The sequence below is a fragment of the Protomyctophum bolini genome, assembly GCF_963924005.1.
Source record: "Protomyctophum bolini genome assembly, chromosome: 23".
NCBI classification, from domain to species: domain Eukaryota; kingdom Metazoa; phylum Chordata; class Actinopteri; order Myctophiformes; family Myctophidae; genus Protomyctophum; species Protomyctophum bolini.
The window spans coordinates 5,612,565-5,635,303 of NC_137884.1; the positions used below are offsets into that span (position 1 = coordinate 5,612,565).

Genomic DNA, 22,739 nt, shown 5'->3' on the forward strand with positions numbered 1-22,739 from the left:
GATCAACATTCACCAGGCATTATTATTATATAGAAGAATAAGTCACTTGTTTAATATGGATAAAGGTACGTTAAGTTAAGTAAAAATGTGTTAGGCACAATCACACCTGTCAAACTTTTAAAATGCTGGTGATTAGTGAGTTTCATGTAGGCCTATGGTACACTGACGGTATATGGTTGAGATTTCAGTACCTTTTTCTTTACTTCACTGTCAGCTAGAAAAGTTTAAATAAAATGATTTGTCCAAAAGTGTCTTTCCAAGTTCCTTTTCTTCACGTCACCATCACTGTGCAATTGCTGATGAGACAAATACATGCCCATGATATGTCCTGGTGACACCACATAAACCTATGAGATTTCAGTTATGTTTCTTAACTCGAAAAGACAGTTTGTTAGAAAGTGACTTTCCTATCCATTGCTGCATGCATAGTTGTTTCTGATGAGACAAATACACCTCGCTTTCGACATGACGGGGGAAATACATTGTTTATCTTTTGTCTCATGGCATCTGTTCCCAAACTCATTCTAGTCTCAAAGCTATGGTTGCAATGTAGTATCTACATTAGCCTAGTACTACACACCTGGACCATTGCTGGTCAATCTTGTGTTCATTCAAAGGTCATGGGGTCACTCAAATGTTTCGGATTCATCTTCCAGGGAGCATGAAAATTCCCTGCAACTTTCATGGCAATCTGCTCATTCTAGACTCGAAAGCTCATTGGAGCTCAAATCCCTTGCAGGCCATGGGTGGCCTACCTGGGCCTGTTATAGCGACACCACGAGGCCAATTTGAAACATTTGGAGTGGCCTACATTCCTTGGCCTACATGCCAATCGGACCAGTGGTGGCCGAGATTAGCTGGCCATACAGACAGACAGACTAGTTAGACTGACTGACTGACTGGCTGGCTGGCTGGCTGACTGACTGACTGACTGACTGAAAGACATAGACAGATGGATGGACGGACAGACTGGCAGGTCTCAAAAACACAGGTGCGGTGGGACTGGGAATCAGGGTTAGCTCAAGTCCAGGAGTCCCTGCTTCCTTGTCTATAAATAACACATGCACACATACGCACGCACGCACGCACGCACGCACGCACGCACATCCTTAATGTTGCGTTTGTTCCCCAGAAGACAATCAGCAGTTTGTAGATCACACATCACAGGATGACTCAGCAAACAGGATACAGAGAATACTCTGTCCGTCTGTCTGTCCTGGCCAAGACATCATATATCTACCTCCAGTGTCTGTCTAGGGCTGTTTTCCCTGGACACCAGATATGGACAACTTTACTGCAAGAGCCATGATAGTTTTACAGTGAATACAGTTACATTTCTTTAATCCTCAAAGGTGAAAGACTGTAGCAGACTGTATGCATGCACATACTTTCACCCCCCCCTCCCCATTTTAAGAATATAATATATATAAATATAAAATCTATCTATAATATCTTATTTTGTGCTTTTTATTGTAAAAAAAGAAAAGAAAAGAAAATAATTTCCACATTACAGAATGTGTGTCCTTGTGTGTAAGCAGCCCATCTGTTAAACATGCAGGAATCATTGACTCATCTGAAGATGATTACATGTGGGTTTGGAGGCATAACCAGTACACCATACACATTCATTTATCTGTTTTAACTTTGGCATTGGACTCAGACTTCACGTGCCAAGCATAGCAGATCTACAAGCTCAACAATGTAGCTACCGGTATTTTAGTTACACTATTTTAGTTACACGTCGTACAGGGAAGCTGTCTTCCACAGAGACAGTAAAGTTGAGGACAGAGTAGCAGTTTTGATTTCGTCGACTAATACTATGACGAAAAATGTTCGTCGACTACCTTTTTTCACTGACAAGAACTACATAAAAACTAAATAAAAACTAAGCCATGATGACTAAAACTATGACTAAATATACTGACAATTTCGTCAACAAATAACTTGGAATGTTATTTTCCGCAAGCGACATAGAGAGACACAGGGGAAATGGTACTAAAACTATTGAATTCTGGACCAGCAGAGGTTTGTGTGGGTCTAGAGCAAAAAACCTTATTCACCACATCATTTCTGGACACCTGACATTTTTACTGTACCAAAGGCCACATATTTTACTGTACAATACAGTACATAACAGCAACATTTCCACCATGCACCTCTCTGAACCTCGCTAACCTGAATGAAGCAGAAATGCAAACAAAATAATCTTTTCACTCAAACAATCAATACTTGGTCAATACTTACACACAATAATCCTCATTAACACTTAAAAATATACACAAATCATAAAACAAAAGCCAGCTCAGTGATTGATTTGTTGATGGTTCAGGAACACATGAGCAATTAAAACAATAACAATAAAATGACGGAAAAATTTGTTTAACTTCACATCACGACGATGAAAAACGTTTTTGCATTACTCACAAACTGACGGAAACTGAAATGAAAACATTGAAAGAATAACGAAATTGAAAATACTACATGAAACAATACACTATAACACATTTTAAAGCAAAACCGGACGCAAATAAAGAAGGACACAACTCTCACTGGTACCTTTGGCAGAGGCAGAGACTTTGGAATATATATTCAGGACCTGACACATGCCAAACATAGGGCACGCTTAAGCGTAATTTATACCCTTGTATGATGGTGTCGCAAAGCTGATCAGATAAGCTCACAAGGCATTGCATTGCGGCGCTTGTAGCAAGCACGGACTGGCACAGAAAATAGCTGATCTAAAACTTCCCGTTACAGTTGTGAGCTCAATCTCAATGTAATAATAATCGGCTATTATGGCGGAATGTGTGCCTATTATAACATGCCTAGCCCAGAATAGGGATGTCAGGGTTCAAGTGGTTAAAGCAAACATTTCCATTTTAGCTCATTAGGCCACGTTCTCATCAAAACCTTGTTACAATGAGCAGGCAGGGGTTGAGTGCCTTGCTCAAAGACACTTCAAGGGACTGAGTCACCCTGAACACAAGGGCCTGCATGCTGCCACATGTCTCCTGTCTGGGTTTATGTAAATACTAAATACCGTAATGGACACTGTCTACGTAAGATAAGGCATTTTGAATATTCCGCGAGTTATGATGATTTGAATTGTGGAAAGAACTCGTGCTTCAATAGACATAATGAGACACAGCTTGTCCTGACCAATATGGCATCCGTGAACAGCAGCAGCCAATGCAGTATCTATGTGTATGACTATAGTACCATAATATGGGGACCTATTAATCAATAATCATTATACTGTAGATCGATATGATAGCTACCTACAGTATATAATTGTTGCTGCACAGTTTGAGGCTCCATGAGCAGTGCCCTGCTGGAAGAATTAATCGCTGGATTGGAAGATCGGGGGAATGCAATTGTAGAATACTAGCAGCTGTCTGGAGTCCGTAAGACTAGAGCTGCTTGGACGCATTGGTTCTGAGGCCTCGTATCAAACACCATCAAACTAAATGTTTGGTTGTTGTTGTTTTTTTATGGCCGCCACAATGCTTTTCCAATGGGAGTCACATGGTTTGAGCAAATATTTGTGTTTGATGGTGTTCTGCCCCTCCCGCCCCATCAAACAAAAATGTTTGGTCAAACCATGTGACTCCCATTGGGGGAAAAAAGACCAAACATTTGTTTGATGGTGTTTGATACGTGTGTATGCGGCCTGACAACTAAGACATTGCCATTACCTCTTTTCCTGTTGGTCTGCTCAGTAAAGTGCACAAAACATGCAAAGACTTTGCATCAGAAGGCACGTGGTCAATCTTTAATACACTAACAGCATTGCATTGTCGCGACTCGCTAGTTAAGGCACAGTATACAAAATAAGGCACATTTAAGGGCCCGTGTCCACGGGAAGGCACTCCGGAGCCTCTTTACCATACAAATGCTCAAAGATGCTGTCTGTGGACATGGCCCCTAATAGACGTTGTAGAAGTTCCACTATTTACAGCAAGCCCTGGATGCGACAATGCACTACCACACTGGTGGCTATAGCTCTAGATCAGAAAGACACATTCTACTTACAATATGGTCATTGGAGTCTAGCGACTTCTTTAGTCCACCTCCTGTTTTCTCTGTACTCCAAATACCTTAGCTGAAAATAGAATGACTTTAGTGTTTAAGGCTACAGATGAATGCAGTTGGAGTCAGAGGTCAGAGACAGACTTCTGCAATGTTCATCTTGTCGGTACTGATAAGGCCTCTATTCAACAAGACCCAGGTTTGTACCACATGATGGCTGCTTCTTCAATCAGATCATCTCTCTGTCTTCATAGGCCCCTTTGTGTGTGTGTGTGTGTGTGTGTGTGTGTGTGTGTGTGTGTGTGTGTGTGTGTGTGTGTGTGTGTGTGTGTGTGTGTGCGTGCGTGTGTGTGTGTGTGTGTGTGTGTGTGTGTGTGCACATGTGCAAGCGGTTGTGCTTTCTGTGTCTGCTTCTGTGCACTTGCGCATGTGTGTTTGTGGTCACACACTGCACTGTGCGTGGATTCAAGCTCAAATGTCTGTGTTTTGTAGTACCTACGTTCTGTATATTATGTGTGTGTAGCACTGAATGTGAATGAAGGTGTGTAAGAATGTACGCATTGTGTGTGTGTGTGTGTGTGTGTGTGTGTGTGTGTGTGTGTGTGTGTGTGTGTGTGTGTGTGTGTGTGTGCGCGTGTGTGTGTGTGCGTGCGTGCGTGCATGTGGCATGTTAGATGGGGGCAGGGACCTGTGGTCTTCCAGACCCTGGCTGGCCAGAGTATTTCTGAGAGTGCCAGCGGGTCTCCTTGTACACAAACCACGCGTTGCCCGCCCACACAAACATGTTGAGGAATCCAAACACCTGGCAAACAGAGAGAGGGAGAGAGAGAGAGAGAGAGAGAGAGAGAGAGAGAGAGAGAGAGAGAAGAATAAAACAAACTTGAAGATCTTGTTTACTTGCGTATTTAACCTTTAGCATTGGTGGAAAGTAACATTTACTCAGGTAAATATAAGTAATATTTACTCAAGTACTGTAGGCAGTACAGCTACTTAATGTAAGTAAAATGCTGAGGTACTTTCACTTTACTGGAGATACACACCAACCACTTCAGTTCAGCCCTACAAATTTCGGCCAATGTGTCGCGGTGCGCCGCATTGTGAGCCCGTAGATCGGCTATTATCAACTTTCGAACTTGTGAAATGGGACATTCCGCACAGTGTTTACCTTTACTGCTTACATAATGTAACGATATCTGTGTATTACGTGGCGCGGCGCACCGTAATCGCGTTTTGTTTTGGTTCCGTGTTTTTTCCGCTCACCACGGAGATGTTGAGGGTGCGCATGTAGGCGAACTCCGTGACCTGGCAGACGACGTCGCTCTCCTTGCACAGGGCCAGCGTGTCGTGGATGCCCTCCTCGCCGGTGGCGTCCTTGACGTTCTGCAGTCCTTTGGCCCAGGCGGACGAACACACCAGCCACAGCAAGGCCAAGGCAGCCGTCACCCCAAAGTCCTGCATGGATGACAGAGGGAGGCAGTCAGAGAACCGTAGAACAGCTTTTTTACCTTTAAAACTCTATCTCTGCCGCTCTATCTTGGCCGTGGCCTCTATCTCTACTGCTAGCTGTTAGCATCCGTCTTTTAGCACTTTAAAAGACAGAGTACTGTCACCTCATAAACACATGAGAAACTGGAAAAAACTAAAATCACGTAAAGCACAACTACCTGTCCTATACTTAGTACAGTACTAAAGTAAATGTACTTTACTGTATGCATGTTACTTTCCACCATTGAGGGAAACCATGCAAATACTCGCAGTCCTTGTACAAATGTAAATACTTACAAACATGGGCCCAAAGTCGCAGTCCTTGTACAAATGTAAATACTTACAAACATGGGCCCAAAGTCGCAGTCCTTGTACAAATGTAAATACTTACAAACATGGGCCCAAAGTCGGAGTCCTTGTAGACGTGCATGTATCCCAGATACACCAGCAGAGCCACCATCGTGTACAGGAAGCAGATGATGGCCACACCCACAAAGAACTCGGCCGAGGAGGCGGCGTCTCCCACCATGTGCGTCGTGGCGACAGAGTGGTTACAGAGAGTGGCGTTTCCATCGATGAGGGGAACCTGACTTAACCTGCACGGTAAAAACCATCAGTGTTCATACATTGAGTTGGAGTCCACCTCCATCCCACTACCAGAGATCAGAATAGGGTCGACGACGCGGTGTCTGATTGCTAGAGGCCGAGCTTACCAGCACTCCACTTGACTCCACACTTCCACTATTCATATAAACTCTGTCAAGGTTCAAGGCTTATTATCCCGCCCTCAATGTCTTCATATATTGTTTAATATTGTTTAATTAATATAAAATGCATTATTCGGGCACATTTCAGCCACCTCTTTTACCCATTAGGACCACTCTACGCAATGTCATCAAACAACGATGCGCACCTATATGCTAACATCATTTTACAGGTCACAGGTTTCCGCGTTACACCTTTTTTCTTTTCTAGAGCTAGAGCTCGATCAGGACTATAACACAAGACTATAAACGTGCCGTGTACCCCTAGGAGCCCCTCAGAATACTCCTAGGGATAGGCCTACTAGAGCCCCCATTTTAGGAACACTGGAATAGAATCTATCAAAATGTATAGAACAGTGTTTCCTAAAGTGGGGTCCGTGGACCCCCAGGGGTCCTAGAGAAGAGATGGGCTGTCTGTAACTCTGAGAGTGTACACATGGAACCAAATGGATATACATTTGTTACACTCTCAGAGTTAGGATTTTACTGTGAAGATTGGGGTCCCAGAGATCGAACGTATGACATGAGGCAGCATAATGCACTATCAAACTGAGGATGCTTGAAATTCAACAGTTTGAGCCGAGGACCACTGGAAGATGTGAAGTCACCTGAACGGGTAGTGGAAGCTGGCGGAGAGTGTTTCATTCTTCCCATCGCCGCAGAACAGAGAAATAATGTTCTTCCCAGAGTAGCCACCACAGCTTCCAAAGGCAAATATAGCTGTGAGCTGTTTAGAGAGAGAGAGAGAGAGAGAGAGAGAGAGAGAGACTTACTTTGTTGTATGACAGTAGGCTATCGTACAAAAAGCAGACGGAAGGTTGAAAGTGGCTAATCCATTTAGACCTGAGGCCAATTCTAAAAACGCCTTCTAAATCAGTGATGGATGTGCCATGACACTTTCATGGGTGGCAAACCTCGCGCCGGAAGTTCCATGAATACATGGCAGAGAATGGAGCCGGCTGGACCAGCTCGTTCAGGAATACAAAAGAAGACATATCACAGGTTGTTTTCTAATCACTTGCTTGCATGTAATCCTCAAATAGTTTTATTTGAGGATTCTAAACAGGTATCATTTCTGTCTCATAGGTATCGCGATATTTGGCTGCCAGACAGGAAGCGGTGGACAGTATCGCGATACTTGGTATGTTCATAAACGTACTTTGTGCTCTTTAGATACCGGTACATTACAAAAAAGCAAAATTGCTTAGTTATATGTCTTCTGTTATATTCCAGAAGCGATTACTTTACAAAGGTCAGAGTCATTCAGAAATAGTGTTTGTTCATGTCTGACATGGAAACAGCTGGAAATGAAGGCCCAGGATAGAGGACTCTGGCAGACTGTAGTCAACGGCCTATTATGCTCCATGAAAAGTAGCGATAGGCATGAGTAAGTAAAACCACCAAGTGTCACTGTTGAGCAGCCTAACAGACACACACACACACACACACACACACACACACACACACACACACACACACACACACACACACACAGACCACTGCAGTGCACGACGCACGCACGCACACATGGTTTGGGTTCTCTGAAAAAAAAAAAAAGTTCTCTGAAAAACTTCTAATATTTATTCAAAAAATTACTTTATTCAAAAAAGCTTTATGTCTGTATATACTGTACATAGGAACAGCAACCTGAAAATGGGTTCCCGAAAGGTAAAATCACCAAAAGGGGTTCACGTCGTTCACGTCCTTAATGGGTGTCTGTGTATTTAACCAATGAAAAGTATTAACAAGAACATGTGACTAAATAATAACATTGTACTATATTACTACACAGGTTATTTTTTCTATGTCCTGAAAAGTAACAGTTTTGGACATAAAAGGTTTCCACACATCAGCGATTAAAAGAAAAACACTGAGACGGAAGAAAACATCATCATCTATAAATTACCCCTAGCTGTCAGTGTTTTCTTACTGATTAATTCATTGGAATGCCAAGAGTTAATTGCTTAATTAAATGAAATCAAGGTTCAGATGTCTGGCTAAACAGATCAACACCGATGTTACAAATCTGGGTGTGATTATAGATTCTCATCCAAATTCAAATTCTCATTCCAACAAGGCCAAAAGAACAGCATTTCTTCATCTCAGAGTAGAGCAACATTTCACATGTAAACAGATGCCAGTGAGGTCAAATGGTACACATAACATAAAATGCTGCAGTATAATGCAGAGGCAATCAAAACATGGAGGAAAACAGAGGTATCAGAAGGAAGTAACATGCATTATGGACCAAATATGTGATCGTTTAGGTGGCGCAGTCCAGGAACACCTTATCAAAAGGCAATGGCAATTTCCATCACTTTAGTCACTTATCAGATGACACAGGTAGATAATGTATTTTCACTGTGGCCATAATATAATAGACAGTCTGTCGATAAAGGAATAGCAAGAACCCTTATTAAAAACAAAGTATTTGTTATTGTTTTTAGAAAGGCCACTGCAATATTAATGTGAAATGCAGTCCATTAGCCTATAATGATACTACATCAGCACTGCTGAATGGATCATTATCTCCCCAGTCCTTAAGTATGCTTCAATAGGAGGGACAGCCAAGCTGTAAAAACACTAGTTGCACACATGCACACTTCAGTTCCGTGTGTCCTTTGACAATCTGTCTCTGTGCCACATAAAGGAGTCTGAACGAGCATGGAAACCATGTGACACTAATGCTCTCTTTAAAATCAGCGAGTTAAATTCCTCTAGTCAGTGAGGTAACCCCCGAGCTTAATCTGAAAAACGCTCTTTTGTGCAGCTGATACAAGCAGGGAATCCACGCAGCATCTGTTATGCAACGGACAAAACATGAGAACTAGATTTAAAGGACTACCTTTCTTATATTCTTGATATGATATCATGTTGTGAACAAAGACTCAAGGCTGAAAAATGATTGGTTAGTTCCCCCCAAACTGACGAAGACTGAGCTGCAAATTTGCACTGTGAACAGCAAAACATTCACTGCAAACTAACTCCAGTGTCTGGATAGCTCAGTCATGGGTATACTGTAACGTGTAGTGATCAGACTACTTGAATGAGCCAACCTGGACCATAAGGTTCTGGGTTCCATCCCGGGGACCGGCGGCACCAACTCAGCGTGTGAGCACGTGGCTTGGGAAACTATCGGGTGGTTGTGCTCTACCTCCATCATATTAACATTGCCTTGTGGGACAATCTACAAACTCAAAACGCATCGCAACATGACACATTGTGAGCTTGTACATTGGCTATTTTCAGAAATAGCCAATCACAACAGAAGTACACCACACAAGGCGAAACTCAGGAAACAAGGGACACACAGTGGCTCAGGGGTAGAGTGACCCCAGAGTTAGTGCTATAAACAAACATTAAAAGTCCATAGACTTGGCTGTTACAGTATATGGCGTAATTTCAAAAGCCAGACATTAGAGGGGCTAGTGCCCGTAAAAAAAAGAAAGAAAGCAAAAAGACTCTTAAGGGCTTGATTATTTAAGTGAAACTGATTGCAATGCTATACTAACTAATCTTGCCATTCAGTCCTTGAACCCTCTCAGGAACCCCCTGATGTGCTGGTTGGTGCCTTGCATGGTTTCCGCCGCCATCGGTGTATGAATGTGTGTGTGAATGTAATGCACAATCTATGTAAAACGCCTTGGATAAAGGCGCTATATAAATGCACCATTTACCATTTATTTTACCCCCTCACTTTGAGAAGCATTGTACGTGATGCTAGCCTGGGTTCCAGCCTGATTCGCTGCGTTCTGATTGGTCAACACTAGCCTGGGTTCCAGCCTGATTCGCTGCGTTCCGCGGATCTGAAAATGTCACTGGTATGTCTGGTAATGGAGCCGAGGCTTCTGATTGGTCTGTGGTGTGAGTTGAGGAAAAACACCAGTTTGACGTTGTATCAATGCGCACTGCGCAGCTACTGCTGTTGTCCTGCAATGTCCCCTTATCATTCACTAAACTCACCCCACACAGCTACTGCTGTTGTCCTGCGACCTTATCATTCACTAAACTCACCCCACACAGCTACTGCTGTTGTCCTGCGACGTCCCCTTATCATTCACTAAACTCACCCCACACAGCTACTGCTGTTGTCCTGCAACGTCCCCTTATCATTCACTAAACTCACCCCACACAGCTACTGCTGTTGTCCTGCGACGTCCCCTTATCATTCACTAAACTCACCCCACACAGCTACTGCTGTTGTCCTGCGACCTTATCATTCACTAAACTCACCCCACACAGCTACTGCTGTTGTCCTGCGACGTCCCCTTATCATTCACTAAACTCACCCCACACAGCTACTGCTGTTGTCCTGCGACCTTATCATTCACTAAACTCACCCCACACAGCTACTGCTGTTGTCCTGCGACGTCCCTTTATCATTCACTAAACTCACCCCACACAGCTACTGCTGTTGTCCTGCAACGTCCCTTTATCATTCACTAAACTCACCCCACACAGCTACTGCTGTTGTCCTGCGACGTCCCCTTATCATTCACCATCATTCTTTTGTACTACTGAATCTGACACTGAATCGTTTACTTTTTACAATAAATTTGTACTCTCAAGACTTGAACGGCGCTATTTTTGTCAACAGTGAGAATCATGGAAAGAGTGGCGCTGGCTGCTGACGTATCAGCAACAACGTGACTACGTAACAGGTGACGTTATGAAATGCGTGTCAAGCAGCCTCTGTCTTAACGTGATGCCCCCACAAATGTACAAACTGAGGCGTGTGCATCCTGTGAATCCACACATACTGTACTGTGCTGTACTGTATGTTCAAATGTACACACACACACACACACACACACACACACACCCTCAGGCCTATCCAGATGTCTCTCCAGATGTGATAGTCCGCCACTTCCTGTGGCGCACACGCGCATACACACAGGCCGCAGGCTGCATTTGCTGACCGACTGCTTTAACACACACACACGCGCACGCGCACACACACACACACACACACACACACACACACACACACACACACACACACACATTCCTGAGCAGAGTACTGTAACTTCCACGACTACTACAAGATCGCTGTGTCACACAGCAAGAGCAACTGCAACAGCCAGCATGGAGCCAACTCCCTCTCTCTCATGCACGCTCTCATGCACGCACGCACTCACAACCAGTATAGGTGTCCTGTCCTACCAGGGTCTAAATGTCTCAATGGAAGAGTAGAAGGACCCCCCTCCAACCTGCACTGCAGATGTGTTATTTACTGTATATTGTATTACATACTCTAATGATGACAAATAAGTCCCGGATTGGAGCTTTAATCTTTAATACAGTTGTGTTACGTTCACATGCCATGTCACACACAGCCCTTGTTGACAACCAAGGACAGAGGGGGGTCAGGACCTTGGTTTTAGTCACAATGTATGTCACAGAGGATACAGCATAAACTGATTATTTTTGCTATAATGTGTCTAAGTTCTTCAGCAATTGAGTTACTCCCTGGGAAACGAGTCCAGAAAACTGCTTAATAATGATTCTTTACAGATGGTCCAGTCAGTGATGTAGCTGTTAAAAAACCCCATGTTTGGGCACCACATGTGGAACACTTCCTGCCAGAGACCTCCCTCCCGGGCTTTGCTAGTCACCTCGGCTGTCTCAGCTTTCTTCCATCTCAAAAAAGCTAAATACCAAAATGGGAACGAACTGACCACTTCCCTTCACACAAAATGAAAATAGTGATTTTTACAGGCCTATTTAGAGGAGCATTTCTTAACCCTTCTTGAACCCTATAGTGACCCTATTCTGCGGGCATGCCTGCTTAGTAGGTGAACATTTGGCCTAAATAGCCGATTGAGTGGTGCAGCCACTCCTAGGAACAGCAATGTCTGCCCCTCCCTATGTCTGTCTGTCTGTCTCAGTCTGTATGTCCGTATGTATGTTCAGGGTACCAACAGGGGGCGCTGTTGCACCACTCACTTCAGACAGGTCTGATTTTATTTTAATTAAATATTTGTTTATCTGTTGCACCTAGTTTCTTAATACAGTTGGAGTTGCATGTGTGCTCCCTCCAACATATATGCAAATGATTATTAGATATCAACCAGGTGTGCAGCATAATCCAGGTCATAATGTTAATGTGGCGGTTAGGAAGTCCCTTTGCAAATCACATACACGCATTGCGCGCACACCTACGCATGCACGCACACAGGCTGTGGACTGCATGACTAAGACTTAAATGAGTCTCTTAACACTAACAGGACAAATGGAAAAATATGGACACGCATAATGATATTTTACAGTGATCTGTGTGTGTACGACTATTGGGTTTCATGCATGGCCTATATGTTTCAAGGCTTACACATGGGTCATGTCATGTAAAATGGATGGATTCTCCCAAATGATTCTAAAGAAATTGGTTTCATGATGTATTTGCCTCGATATACTGCCAAAACATTTCCAAACATCTGCAAATGTTAAGTTAGGATGTGCCATGAATTATATATATAGGCCTACTAGTGAAGTGCTGGATAGGTTTGTGACGTGACAATATATGACTGTGGCATATTGTTTGTGACAATGTCAATACAGAGATATAACTGTACTATCAGCCAGGGTTGGATTTGTTGGGGGGGGCGTTTGATATCCTATCCTCTGGTCATTAATGTACATGGATGGTAGACACATGATGCCTGATTTAAATTTATAAGTTACGGATCACTGCTGTTGTTACACTTTTATAGTGGTTAAATGGTAAATGGTGCATGGCGCCTTTATCCAAGGCGCTTTACATAGATTGTGCATCAATTCACCCCTTCACACACCCATTCATACACCAATGGCGGAAGAAACCATGCAGGCACCTTTGGAGTTCAGTGTCTTGCTCAAGGACACTTCGACACTAACTCTGGGGGAGCCTGGGTTCGCACTGCCAACCTTGCGGTTCCCATCCAGCCACTGTCTACCCCTGAGCCACCGCCGCCCATTTGATCCTCCATTATGGCTGCATAGCCAACATACCTGAAGGTGTGCTGCCTGCATTATGGAACTACCACACACACACCCTTATATTATTATTACTGAGAAAGTGAGAATATGGCCTTATTGTTCACTTTATCCATTACATCGGGGTCCTACAATAGCCTACCAAAACAAACAAGCGAGCACACACACACACACACACACACACACACACACACACAGTCAGATGACTGCTTGTTTCTGCCTTCTCCGACCCTCACTATCTACTTGTGTGTAGTTGTGCATGACTACTTATTTCACACACAGTGTGTGTGTGTGTGTGTGTGTGTGTGTGTGTGTGTGTGTGTGTGTGTGTGTGTGTGTGATACCAGACGACTCTGTGTGTGGGGAGAGAGAAACCGGCTAAAGAGAGAGAGCCTGTAATTGAGTTATCTACAGAGCCTGCATGACGGTGACCCAGTTCAGTTGCAGGACTTATTAATGGGTTCAAAACTTCTCACTGAAAAAAAAATCGCAGTTGCGGTGATGCGCTGTGGGGGGCGTGTCAGGCTAAATAGGCTACTGTTGCTTTCGGTATTTCAATTGTAACCAAACGTTTGTTGCAACTGTGCACCAGAGTGAACTAGTGAAGAGTCAACGCTACATAACTTCCAGGTAAATTATTGTCGAGAAATGGATTAAACTATAACCGTCTCTCTCTCTCTCTTTCATTTGAAGGACAGACCAAGAACTAGGCTATGTATATAGGCCTATCACTGACTGCAGAGCTGGCACATCTATACAGCTGAACGTCCCAGCATGCAGCCCCACTCCCTTCCCTTTGCCCCGTTTGGAACCTCGGAGGCCGGAGAGTGAGTGAGGTTCCAAACGGGGCCACTATCCTTCATGGTCTATGCGCGCTGTGTAGCGTGAAATATATGCAGATGGTAATAGTCCACGAAAACTGCGTGACGTCATAAACTCAGCAAAACTTGCGAGAGATAGATGTATAGGCATGGGCGTTGGGCAATGCATAGGCTATAGGTAGGGTAAGGGTAGCAGCTTATTCCTTATTGAATCAAATTGGATGACAGCCCTATTGCGAACACAAATATAGACATAGGCATTAGTATTGTTTTTTTCTCCAGTAAACCCTGCTTCCCCGACTTAAAATTCTGCACAAATGACTATAAAAACTTTTAGTTCATTCATTCTAAGGCCATAATATCTACAACCTCTTGTGGAAAATCCCCGGACGCATTAAAAAATGTTAAAAGTTTAGTTTCTTCTTTTGCGCGTCGCCCTTTCTCCTGGTACTTAACGTTGCGTAAATTATAACACATTTATATATTAAAGTAGGCTACATGCAGGCTACTCAGTACCTAGGCTAGAAGGCTATATACTCACCCACTCCACAAGTCTGATAAAACCCAGCGGTTCTTTAAGCGGCGATAAGTTCAGTCGAAATCCTGTCATCATGTTATCGCCTTTAGGCTATGATCGAATACGTTTATCGATCCTCAAGACAATATCCTGGCTTCGGCGCGTTGTGGATAGCTGTATAGGTCCGATTCGTCCGAATGGTTGAAGTTTTGGGGTAAAAGGGAGTAGTTGACAGAATGACGTGGATCTGTGAGCAGCAGCAGCAGCAGCAGCAGAGGTTCTTGCGGTGCGGTTCGTTCGGTGATGCTGCGATACGTAAATAACGGAGGCGGTACAGCCGAGAGCAAAGACGTCCCAAACTTGCTATCGCAGAAGTAAATATAGATCTATTTGAACAGATTAGACAAATTTGATTAAGTTAACATATAGGCCTACCATCAAATGCCATATTTAAAATGTATATTTAATATTAACCCGACCAATACCATATAGCCTACCTAATAGGCCTAACAATTCCTCAAAGGCAAAGCTCAACTGACCTATCAACTTGCAACTAAGCACAATGTTCCCTGAACCCTCATGGGCTTCCTTGCGGTAACCCTGTAAAAGTCAATTTCTAAATGTTTATGCTTCTTTCTGAAGCTGTTGATTTGTGAGCTGTGCTGTGTTATTATAATGGAGCTGCTGAGTCTGACTCGGTCATAGCCAACTCCGAGTAGGATAGCAGGCAGCACACACACACACACACACACACACACACACACACACACACACACTTGTGACAACTTCTTCCTCATAATGTATCTATTTGTTCTGATCCCTGCTTTCTAGAAGATTATACAGACCACCAAACCACTACTTCTGATCTCATCTCATGCAATAAACCTATGCTGTTTTATAATTTCAGTGTAATTAATCCAGAATTCCTCATATAGATATGCTGTATAGTGTATATCCCTCAAAATGTTGCCTAATTGCAGATATGTAAAGCTTGTAATGAAATCATGCAAGGACTGTATACCTATAATGAAGACCATGTACTGTCTGTTAGAATTGTGGAATGCATATACCCCCACCACACACACACACACACACACACACACACACACACACACGCACACACACAGCCTTTGAACCCAGACCAAAGTCTGGAGGGCATGCAGAAGCTTCAACTGAATTCAGGAATTTCATGAATGACTTCAGTTTCAGTGACCTTTGGGCAAGGCACTTATACCCATGCAGCCCATGGCCCAGAGGATCAGTGCCCTTTGGGCAAGGCACTTACCCATTCGGCCCATGGCCCAGAGGATCGCTGCTTAATGGCTGAGCCAGCAAGGCTGCGTGTGGTTGTAGAGAATGTGTTGAACAGCAGGGGCGTCTCCGCTAAGTCAGCTTACTCTTCCCGCCGTTCTGAGTCACAGGCTATATTATAAAAAGCACATCACTTTAACTGCTCGACGGACCCGGTGGTGGACAAAGTGAAAATGATAGATATGCCCATGGTCAATTTATTACTCAACTGCAAGGGTAACCTTCTCTGATCTTCTCGAACCTCACGTCTCCACCGTTCCCTCAGGTCCAATGAAGCCAACCTCCTGCAGGTCCCCAAGGCCAAGTCCCCCCCCCCCCCCACTGTTCCTCAACTAATAATAATAAAGCAGTCTGCATCTGCCCCCAGAAACAGGTGCATGGTAAATCCTATAGGAAACTTGTAGGCCTATTGCAATATCAGTATCAATTGACAATGCAATTATTCTTATCGGTCGAAAAGTCAGTATTGTGCATCCCTAACAGTGTAGGGCAAAAACAGGAGGGGGCCTCCTGTTTTATATACTGTATACAGCACTGGACTATGTGGCTAAAAAGATGGTGGTTGAATTAATTGAACGGTTCAAATTGACATGGTGATATCTTTAATCATTGTGTTTGTTGACAATATAGCAACAGTTATGTTAGTTAAAATATCAGAGACATCTGTGTTGGGAGAGAATTTTGGGACAACCAACATATACATACAAGTAAAACAACAACTGAAAAGAAAATATAAGTCACTCATATTCACATTTTTTTCCATAGAATACAGAGGCATTCACAAAAATGTCACTCAATCGCACACACGCACACGGATGCTAAAAGCTTTGAGTCACAAAAAAAAAAATACAACAAAGAAAAAAGGTCATACTGCCAGTACACCCAAGCAGGTTTGGATCACTTTTCTGTTGGTATAAAATTGGTCATTTAGACAAAAAAATAACAACATCTAGTAGTATGTCTGTCTCCTTAAAACCTGCGTTGTGCATACTCCTTTTTCAATCAAATAAGTTGTATGTACAGTGCACATGAGGAGGCAGTATGGCCGTATCTCACATAAAGTAATGCTCTTTACTACAATAATTCAGACATTTTCTTTTGTTGATTTTTTTTTCACCTTTGTCATACAAAATAATATAGATTTATAAGATTTATTTTCTGAGGTAAGAACTGAGGATTGTATCAAAATAGTAAAATCAAAACTGTACTAAAAGTACCCCCTCACTGGAAACAAAGAGACGTAAAAGGACAACTGCTGCTTGCGTTATGTCGAAACTTGTTGGAACAACAAAATGGGGGTTTCAATATTGTACACAAATACATTCCAGTTGCAAAAATAAGAAGGACAAGAAAAAGACAAAGACAGAAAAGGTAGGCCTATAGCTGCATATCTGCATTATGTTTCAGCAATAAGATTAGTTATATCAATTTTACACCATTTTTAAATCAGTTTGGCCAAGTGCGTTGTCTGTACATTATGGACTATGGAGGGAAATCTTTCTTTGAATTGACAAAAGCCTTATGACACCACAACACAACTGGACAATGGCATTCCACTGCTGCTTCCGAGGAATGAGTTTGAAGACCTGGTCATAATTCTATGTATTTTCCATGATCAAACCAATCTCCACCATTTGTTTCTGGTTGTATAACTATTTGATCCCTGTGCTACTTACTGTATGCTACTTCCTACAGGGGGAAAAAAAGCTATACGGCCTCAACTCGGCAATGTGACCAATCATTCCTTAGAACATGGGTATGATGCACCAGAGAGAGGGCGAAAAAAGGGAGATGATCAACTCAAGAATGTGAATCTTATGATCTTATTTACACCTGGTAAAATGCTAAACCTATTTAAGATAAAAGTATCAAGTAAAGTCCCCCATCCAGGTACTCCAAGTAGGCTGAATATCACCTGAATAATCACCGCTAATAATTGCTCTTAAATCACTGGGAAGGTTGACATAATATATAATATAGTACTATTCTTGGGAATGCCCTCAGTTTTCGTCCACCTTGAAATGGGTGGGGCCATCACCACTATTAATCTGAAGGAAACACTCCAGACACAGGCGTCCCTGTTCTGGGCAAACATTCAGCAAAAATAGCCCTCTAGGCTCTTTTCCCCCTCTACACCAAATATCTTGAAAATAGCCGATCTACCAGGGGCGGCGATAGCAGTGATTAAGGCACGTACCCGATAGGCTCTGATGCATGACAATGAGTCCCTGGTTCAATTCCCAGGCTGGCTGGACCTTTGCTGAATGCTCCTTCCAAACTAACTATGCTAGTTTTTAGGTCTATAGCCTACTGTAACCATCAATAAGCAAAAACAAAGAAAAAAAGAAATTGTGTTTAACGAAAAAGCCAATATACAACCTCACAATGCATCGCAAATGCCATGCGTTGTGAGCTTGTAGATCTGCCATCTTCACTGATTTGTCCCATAATTGGGACACTAGGGTTCAAGACAGCTAAGACAGCTGAAATAATGTGGTAGTGCAAATCCAATCCAAGGATGGTATGGAACTGTCAACAGTATAACATAGAGCAGCAGTGGAGCGCATCCTCATCTATGCAATAAAAGGTGTGGTTTGGCAACATGGCAGCTGAGAACAGTCGACTGTTGGACAAGGTAGTGCGCAACGCATCCAGATTGGAGGACGTGATCATCTCCCTATATGGCTTGATTAGTAAAGAAGGGCTTTGAAGTTCTCAAAAGACCCCTCTCTCACGTGGTTAAAACGGTTTTCTTTTGTATTTCCTTACCTCTCACACAAGATACATTAAGAAACTCCCGGTTCCAGAACGGCACACATCCGTAAACGCCACGCCTGACACAATGAAAAATGGCTTTGATGCGAGCGACACTGACGCAAAGGCTGCATTTGATGACGCAAGCGTCTTGACACTTTTCAGTGAGCCAGGCCTTTCCGACACTCCAAACATGCACTGCAGGCCACAGGCAGGTTGAATAAATTGTGCAATAATGTTTGTCTTATTCTGTTATTGTTTAAGTAAGCTCACCAAGACAGACAAATTCCAATCACTCATGTAGACATGGCAATAAAGTATTGGCTTTCGAACTATTTCCAGGACAATATCTACTGACGGTTGCTTTCCTTCATTGGTTGTACAGTCAGGCAGTTAATACAAAAAAAGAGGGGCAAAACTATTTTGAGCTTTTTCAAAACATTTAAACACATTTTGGAACCTGCGTCTCTCGCCGTTTCTTGTTGACACCATGTATCACTAGAGTGTCACAGCAATGCCTTATCCCCATCTGCAGACAATAACGCCATCAACATACAGTAGGGAAGAGAGCCCTCCTGTTACACCCATCAGCAAACACATTTCCACGAAAGGAACATTATACCAGTCTTGTATAAAAGAAATAAATCTGTGCGCACACACACACGCACGCCACACACACACACACACACACACACACACATACTGGGTACACATTCATTCCAGTGCAGACACATCAATAGCAACATTTAACACACTGTAGCTGTCATTAAAGCACATGGCAAAAGGTTTGTCTCCATTCCTGTGAAGACTGACTCTGTGAGCCGCCTCTATACGCAAGTCTTGGGGTTGTATTGGAGCAGGTTGTTAAACAAGTGCACTCACCGACCTAAAGACCTAAATCAGGATTAATGGGGGTAAATAATCTCAATTAAATCGAATGCCTTCGACAGGGGAAATCAAGTTTTAAAAATGTAAAATAAAAGACATTTTGAGATTACAGATTGGGGCCTTTAAAGTCATGAATGCATTGTGTGAAACCAGCCAGGTTCGCCAGAGAAAACGTCACAACTGCACCTTTCTGCAAAAAAAACAAATTGGATAAATGTTTTAGTTGCCAAAACGCTGCGTGACCCAAACCCTTGCGTTTGTAGATCCAGATGTAATCATGCATCTTTACGCGAGTACATTATAACCGAAAATATTATGTCCCTATGATTGATTTGACCGCCTTTTTCTTTATTTTAAATCTCTGGAACCCCAAGCCGCACTGTGAACTCCACAGTGTTCATTTAACAAATAAATTGGTACAAAATGTAACCAAATGGACCCGGTTATATGTGTACACTCTGTCTCGAGTGTCAGATCGGCAAAGGGTCCATTTGAACCAGTGCGGTACGTAACTCAAACGGCGCTTAATCAACTGCAGCAGGCATCGCAGTCGCTCGCCTCAGTGCGACCAGTCCACTGGACCAACGGCTCGCTCGGGGGCACCTCACGAGCATGAGCCCACTGCAGACGGCATGCCTGCCTTGAAACGTGCAACAATCAGTGGTTTACCAAATGGACCCGGCCGTTAGGGTTCATTTGGTTCCATTTGTACACTCTCAGAGTTACAGACCCATTTACAGGAACGCACATCGGCAACGTTTCTTCTCTGGCGATTGGGTTGTGAGAATAACGAGCCACAATACAATGACTCACGGGTGCACCGATAACATTTTGTTTTGCAAATACAAAGAACACGTACTCACGTTTGAGTAGTTTCCCTTGATCAGTTTTGGGCACAACTGCTTCTCTCGATCGTGAGGAACGAAAGTTTAAAGACTTTGAATGCCAATGGAAACAGGCTAGCATCATTCTAGAATCTGTAATCACTTTCAAATTATTAAATGAATCTCAAATAACGAGTACATGTCTGGCATTTCTACTGACTCCTGTTCCAGTAAATGCTGTCGGTGCACCATTAGACAAAACTATTTGCTTCCTTCACATGACAGTTGAGTAGATTCGTACATTTAAAAAATAAAAACAACTCTGTACACAATACACCGGGGGGAGCGGGGCACGGTCATCAGGGTGGGCGTGTCTTCATATTAAACAGAAAAGAAAAACAGAGTTAATTTAACAAACAGAACCAAATTAATGCGTAACCTCCTTTGTACGCTATTGGAGTCGAGTTAAATTAGCGACATGGATTTTTCTGTGTACATTATTTCCTCCACTTTCTCTCCGACTGATGGTCATGTTCTCTTTCGTGTTCCTACAGGGTCGCAGACGATGCACTTTAACCACTTGAACCCTAGTGTCCCTATTCAGACATGTCATGATAATAATCCACAACATCCGTCTACAATACTGCCCTACAAAGCCAAAGTGCAGTGATAAGATAATGATAGGTTTAAAAATGTTTCGACTGGTCAGCCAAATGAGATATCGCCAAATAAGTGATGTTACACCAATTGTAAATATGTTCTTGAGGTAAATGTTTATCACCTAAAATCACAAAGGCTAATTTCACCTTTGGATACGCAAGTACGTCGGGTGTGTCCAAAAAAACGTAGTTACTGCACCTTCTGTAAGGCAGAATAGCCGATCTACAAACGAGGAGTTTGCTGACCTGGCCCGCCGTGGCCAACAAAGTATTTAGGGCTTAAGTGGTTACAGCCTTGAGGCGAAGTGTTGTGAGTTTGATGATCCCGCTATTTTTGGTGAGTGACACCAGCGCGCAACGCTGATTCATGTCACATCCACCCACTCTCTCCCTCTATTCTTCGAACACTCTCAAAGCTCTATCACACACACTTTCATTCAAATTTTCCCTCACTTTCTTCTCCACTTCTCTTCCAGGCGATGGATCGTGCCAACTGGGGGGTGGGGTGTGTGTGTGTGTGTGTGTGTCATCGGTTGGAGGTGTGTGTATGGGTGGGCTAGTTTGTGGGAGTTTTTCCCCCACATCCGCTGCTCGGCACCACTTCACCGTCGGCAGACAGTTTCATAGACAGTTTGATTCGGTACACTGGGTCCTTCCAGGGACATTCAGGATGTTATTTTACCACTTTTACACTGGCCTCCCTATTTTGGGCATGTCCTCATAGGTGAAAACATAAAACTTTCAGAAAATGGCAACATTTTGATGATCTACACAAACTCTTGTAGATGGGCTATAATTGCTATTACGACAAAGTAATAGGGCTTTGTTTTTATGGTGTGTGTGTGTTGGTGGGGGGGGGGGGGTTCTATTAGCAGTGTGTGCTACCTCCAGTTGTCATTGTGGGTGGAGTGTGGTTGGGAGGGGGACGGGGCAGGGCGGGGTGTGACGAGACATCGGAGGCCAAAAGGTCACGGGGGTCAGGGGTGAGGGGTCATTGAAGGGCTCTCAGAGCACCTGGGCGGCCAGCTTCTCCTCTTGGAGTTTGGCATTGTCTCTGACTTCGTCAAATGTGTACGTCTGCACGACCTTGCCGTTCTCGAAAACCGTGCGCAGCAGGTCCTGGAGCGATGGAGGGAGGGAGAGAGAGAGACACACAGAGAGAGAGAGAGAGAGAGAGAGAGAGAGGTAGATGAGTGTGTGTGTGTGTATATATATACACACACACACACACGTCTCTGTGATGTACACTGTACAGTGTACAGTATACTAGTGTATACTATATGCACACCCAATACTGATTGTACTGTATATGTAGTATAAAGCCTGTCATTTTTTAAATGATTCGATAATTTTTCTGTTCTACTTTTTACATTTCTTTCTACCATTTTCCATTGCATTGCCTCATTGTTGAAATGCACAATACAAATACACTTTCCTACAAATTCCTAGTTTCTTTGCCTTTATATTTACGTCTTTTCTTGTCCATTGTATAATTCAAAGTATTCCTTTCATATATTGAAGTTTATTCTTTATTCGGTTCATTCCCACCAGGGGTCGCTGGAGCATCCGTTTCCATCCGCTCCTGTTCTCCTGAGTCTGCCATCTTCCTCGGTCACTCCAGCGTCCAGCATGTCCCGTTTGGCCTTCCCCTTTCTCCTCCTTTGACCTAATGCACCCTTCCATCCATGATCCCTCGTCTGCACATACAGTACAGT

At 43.3% G+C, this 22,739-nt stretch overlaps 2 protein-coding genes across 3 annotated transcripts in view; both read right to left on the reverse strand.

Moving 5' to 3' along the window:
• Window positions 1-1,459: 1,459 nt before the first annotated feature.
• Window positions 1,460-14,824, reverse strand: sypl1 (synaptophysin-like 1). The gene is made up of 5 exons (XM_080757189.1): window positions 14,613-14,824; window positions 6,887-7,005; window positions 5,906-6,110; window positions 5,290-5,481; window positions 1,460-4,831 (listed from the first exon to the last, which is right to left on the reverse strand). Exons 1-5 carry the CDS (start codon window positions 14,682-14,684, stop codon window positions 4,700-4,702), a joined length of 720 nt encoding a protein of 239 aa, XP_080613315.1. The 5' UTR covers window positions 14,685-14,824; the 3' UTR covers window positions 1,460-4,699.
• Window positions 14,825-16,484: 1,660 nt separating this feature from the next.
• nampt1 (nicotinamide phosphoribosyltransferase 1) overlaps window positions 16,485-22,739 on the reverse strand; it is a 37,597-nt gene continuing 31,342 nt past the window's right edge. Inside the window, exons 11-12 of one of the 2 annotated variants that reach the window (XR_013963534.1) lie at window positions 17,993-22,143; window positions 16,485-17,959 (exon numbers count right to left, since the gene is read on the reverse strand). Coding sequence is in view for 1 of the 2 variants with exons in the window: in XM_080757182.1 (XP_080613308.1) it covers window positions 22,030-22,143 (114 nt within the window). In the remaining variant the exon portion in view is untranslated. Of the gene's footprint in view, window positions 22,144-22,739 lie in introns of both variants that reach the window. The other variant, XM_080757182.1, reaches the window with a different exon arrangement.

Bases quoted from the DNA above. Each gene is read 5' to 3' on its own strand.
- sypl1 (XM_080757189.1), bottom strand. From the start codon at position 14,684: ATGATGACAGGATTTCGACTGAACTTATCGCCGCTTAAAGAACCGCTG. The intron at 5,482-5,905 runs GTAAGTATTTAC...TCATCCATGCAG, and splicing joins CCGACTTTGGGCCCATGTTT to GACTTTGGGGTGACGGCTGC. The intron at 4,832-5,289 runs GTGAGCGGAAAA...TCTGTTTGCCAG, and splicing joins GCACCCTCAACATCTCCGTG to GTGTTTGGATTCCTCAACAT.